The sequence below is a fragment of the Nicotiana attenuata genome, unplaced genomic scaffold (genome assembly GCF_001879085.1).
Source record: "Nicotiana attenuata strain UT unplaced genomic scaffold, NIATTr2, whole genome shotgun sequence".
Taxonomy (NCBI): Eukaryota; Viridiplantae; Streptophyta; class Magnoliopsida; order Solanales; family Solanaceae; genus Nicotiana; species Nicotiana attenuata.
Window position 1 is genome coordinate 794 of NW_017675720.1, and position 4,964 is coordinate 5,757.

The 4,964-nt window shown below is 32.7% G+C and overlaps 1 protein-coding gene across 1 annotated transcript; it reads right to left on the reverse strand.

Moving 5' to 3' along the window:
- Positions 1-3,443: 3,443 nt before the first annotated feature.
- Positions 3,444-4,511, reverse strand: LOC109220367. The gene is made up of 5 exons (XM_019384829.1): positions 4,322-4,511; positions 4,148-4,244; positions 3,892-4,016; positions 3,730-3,814; positions 3,444-3,642 (listed from the first exon to the last, which is right to left on the reverse strand). The coding sequence occupies exons 1-5, from the start codon at positions 4,509-4,511 to the stop codon at positions 3,546-3,548; spliced, it is 594 nt and encodes a 197-aa protein (XP_019240374.1). The 3' UTR covers positions 3,444-3,545.
- Between the last annotated feature and the right edge of the window lie 453 nt (positions 4,512-4,964).

The following is a 4,964-nucleotide window of genomic DNA, read 5'->3' on the forward strand; positions in this document are numbered from 1 at the left end:
GACATATATATGTGTTGATTGACATATTTGTTCGCGTTACATCCCTTTGTTTCCTCATTTCATTGACATCATCTTTTAGAAAGCACCTCTTGCATCTCGACTGGGAAACTGTTCATGAATATTTTCAATTAAGATAAGCTTGATATATATGAAAATATTTAGTAAAAATTAACACCCTTAGATTTATAGGAACTGTCCATTTGTTATATCAGACAAAGGAGGACATCTGTTTTCTTTTTCGTTAGCATTCCCTCTGCCATTTGTGGGATCAACATTCTCTGTAGAACACATGAAATTTTCGAAAATGAGTTACAGAAAAGGAATAATATAAAATAATTCAACATACAATCTAACAAAAGATATAAAGCTTCATGCTCATTTCATACTTTGCTGGACCAAAAGAATTTCTCGATCGAAATAAGCTACTAACAAATAAATTGGATCATAGAAAGCCTAAACCATCTTTTTCAGAATTCATATTTTTTATGTTGTAGAAGACAGTACACCAAAATGAGAATGTATTACTAATAATATGTCAATTCTCAGTACCTGGAGAAGAACCCTTGATTTCTAGTCGAATATTTTGTGTTATAATTTAGGGTTTATATCTAACATCGATTAATTTATAACACGGAAAAGGTTAAATACATCAAAGCTAAGCGCGGCAATATAAGTTTTTACCATTGCGATCCGAGAAGTGTTTAGTCCGCTTTTGATTTCGTATGCATATTTTGTTTGTTCTTGCCAGTTTCTTCTGATCTTCCATGTCCAAGTAGCCTTGAAAATGGATTTCTGCTGAGAATTGAGAAATTTTTAAAAAGAGAGAGAGAGAGAGCGCGAAGAAGACTTGGGAATTTTTATGACTGAGACAGTGCGAAGACGGTTTGGGACAAATCGGGAATTATTTTAGAGGCATATGTGCTAATATGTTTTAATTTTTTGGATTTCTGTATTTCCCAATCCTTTTAATTTAGAGAAAGATAGATATATCCTAGTGGTCTTAAGTTTTAGCTTCTCATACCTAACGTTTTTCTTTTTCTATTTTTGTCATTACATTCAACAAACCTTTGTAAGCCAATATCTAGTTAAATGTACTTTTACTATTTTTTGTTATTGAACAAAAAATGGAAAAAACATGAAGCCACATTAAAGCTATTTTAGTTCTGTTTCAAACGCAGAAAATATTTGCACGCACAGAGCGAAGCCAGGATTTTTAGTTTATTAGTTCTTATTGAATTTGTGTTATTTACATGATTATAAAAAGATACTTTGTACATATTAAATAAATAGTGAACACAAATACATAGTTTGATCGGTTCCCTGCACACACATACTTAGATTTTTATGAGAAATAGCATAAGCAAAATCATACAAAAGTAATTACTACATAATAGATGCAGAGTGTACGGCTCTCTTAGAGCATTAGTATTTTTTTTTGTCATACTTTAAAGTGATTCCTACAGGTTTATAGACTTGATTGTATGTAGCGATTGGCTTCTTCTTGTTCTTGATTTTCTTTGGCATAATTATATTTTTCATTGGTAAGCCTAGTAAAATGTACCTTGAGATTCTAGTGAAGCAACTCTTATAAGTAACATTTTGATTTGTGAATAGTTTCTAAGTGTTCTGTTGGTATATTCTATACATTGTACTGGTGCATATAAATAATCTAATTGATGGATGGTGAATTTGTTATTTCAATGTATTTTGCTATCTGATGCAATTCTTCTGTAACGCACATCATTCGTGATTTCCAACTAATTTAGATTCCTTACTTTACTGCAGATTTTGTTTACTAACAACCCCAGACTACATCCTCTGTTGCTCATTTATCGTCCGACATTTAGTTAAAGCTTACTGCAAATATTAGGATTTTTTCGTATTATCATATTTACTCTTAAACGACATAATTAAAAAAACTATGCATTCATCTATTTGACCGATGCAAAGATAAATATTGCTGATGTTTACTGCAGAATATTTGTACAAATAATGAGAAGCACTTATATAAGGGCGCCTGAATGGAACTATACATGGTGCTGTCGGAGGAGCTGGAGAAAGCCTTTCAGATTTTACCCCCATCCAAACTACATGGAGTATCTACAGGGTTTTTTGAGAATTTCATACGATTCAAATACCTTGAATATTGGTCGCTTTGCCGGTACCCTTTTCCACCTTTTGTAGTGCTAAGTTCTGGTTTAAAATACCTTTTGTAGTGCTAAGTTCTGGTTTGAAATACCCTTTTCCACTAACCTTTTGTTTGAAATACCTTGAATAAAATGATTCCTTTCCTGTGAGGTTGCAAGTGATATTTGCTGCTCATTCTGGTTGTTTTGAAACTGCTTGAATAAAATGGTTCCTTTACCTTGAGGTTGCAAGTGATATTTGGTTCTGAGATACAGGCTACAATTACAGAAATACTGGTAAAGCTTGTTTCTTGCCCTAACATCATGATTCTGTTGTTAGCATTCAGGCTACTGTCCCAGAATATCCCCTTAGTTTGGCTACATTTCATCTCAATGATACTCCGCAGAAGTTTCACTTAGTCGTTTTATTCTGCATTCCAGTGATTTTGTGAAATGTATTTACCTTGAGTTAGAGATGTATCAAAAGTAACATCTGATGCAATATGATTCACATTGGATAATATTTGATCTTTTATCTCACAGTAGTACTTATGTGATAATTGCTCCAAATTTGAAGGAAATGTTCATTGGAGCAGTCTGCTACCTAATCCCTTCTTTGGAAGTTAAAGACTTCTTTCCATTGATGAAAATATCTTCGTGATGAGAACTAAAGATGGTGCAGCAGACGCAATATTCCTTTGCATATACAAATAACTTATTATAATATTGTATATCGGGACCGATTTCAAATAACTAGATTTTATAGCCTGTGCATTACATTTTTTTTTTGTTATTGTCCCATTTTATTGGACTCTAATATCTGATACATAAAATATATATCAGAAGACAGGTGGTGGACCACAAATTAGTTCCATTAAATGATACCTTCAATAGTTCAATCTGTAAGCATTCCGATGCATAAGGGAATATCACATGAACAGAAGCATTTAGATTTCAGTTGTACAATGTTCCTCCTACTGTAATCATTCGAGAAACAGAGAGGAAAGACATTGCAACCACAACACTACTAACACTGCGTTCCACTGCACCAAGAGCTGATGCTTGGGCCTTAAGTCTTAAGGGGAAGATTTCAGGTGTTATTACCCAACAACAGTAAAGAAAGTGTGAATTTTCGTGCCCTGCTGCTTGCTGAATTTCTCTACATTAACATGCCCTGCTGCTTGCTGAATTTCTGCTAACTTTCTTCTTTTTATTAGTGAAGTTTCAGATTGTGAAATGCTCATAAAATTACGTAACAGGTATTCCAAAAAACGTATATGTGCACATTTAGGAAAACAAAAAGTATTGTTAGACCTAACAGTGTTATACATACACAACATAACATTAGTTAAATACTAAAGGAGTTTAATAGATTAGTCACCTCCATGCAGTCGACCAATTCGCTAATAGTTTTAACTTCTACAGTTCCAGTAGCCAACTCATCGAAACAGAATAACTACGCTGAGAAGGTATTTGACTGATCCTGGCAGAGTTAGCTTCATTGACACTTTCCATTCTGTATTTACGCAAGCTTGTATTAGTTTTAACCATAAACAGTTATTTGTGTAGTATCCACATAAACTTAATTTATGAAATAACTAACCTGGACTTAAAATCAATAGCTTGAGGAAGATCCAGGTTAATCCAGAGCTTTGAGGCATGCCAAGTATTACGCACAGAATATTTGCCTATATATAACTTTAGTTTCTGAACCAAAAAATTAACATAAAAAAATTATCCCATGTCATCAAGACAATAGAAATACCTTGACATTTGTGAGCTTTTATCAACTGCATAACAATTATGACCGGCTGATGGGGTGATCCCTGTAAATGTGGCAAGATTTGGTCAACGAATTCTCCCCAAAATGTTGCCGAGATATTATTCCTCCTGTGTAATTTATATAACAACTTAATTAGACAACGATAAGTAATCATGTTAATATATAACAACTTAATCAGACAACGATAAGTAACCATGTTAAAATATATAACAAAGTAAATTCATAGACGCAATCTTACTCATGATCTTCAAGTTCCACATTCATATAATTGCTGGTTTTATCACCTTGGTTATGGAATTCTACCTCACCATAACTTACAACCTCTCCAATGACATCTATAATAATTTAAAAAAATAATCAGGAGAAAGTTGATAAGACATTAAAATAAAAGAACTGCGAATTGAATACTTACCGAAGAGTTCACTTTCTTCAACATCAATTTCGTTTATCAAATACTCATAAGGTTTTAAGTCGAAGATAGTCATACCAAAAAGATGATCATTTGCTTCCTCTATAATCGTTTTATGAGTAAATGTCAACTTCAATTTATGCCGCGTGTATTTAAGTTTTGTATAATTTGGTCCAACCACAAAGTTCTTCATAATGTACAAACCCAATTTTTTTATCTTTGGTTTGAACATATGTATAAGTGACCGACCAACAGTCGCATGAATACGATTGCCCTAGAATCAAAAAATTCATAATTAATATAGAGTCAGACAAATAATCAGTTGTACAGTGTTGTAGTCAAACTTTTATGAAAAAATAAGTGCAACTAAAAAAGAATGGACCTTTTCGTCTTGAATAATTAATTCAAGGGAGACGGTGTTGTCTGGTTTGTCGCGGTCTGGAACATGCCACAATCTCACTATTCGTACCTTCAAATTTCAATTCATCTTGTTACTCGACATATTGCAAATATAGTCAAATGCCGTCATATTTCTTCTTCGAGAAAACTTTATAAGAGGATTGTCTTTCAAATGGCGTCAAATGCCGTGCATATATATATATATATATATATATATATATATATATATATATATTATATTATATTA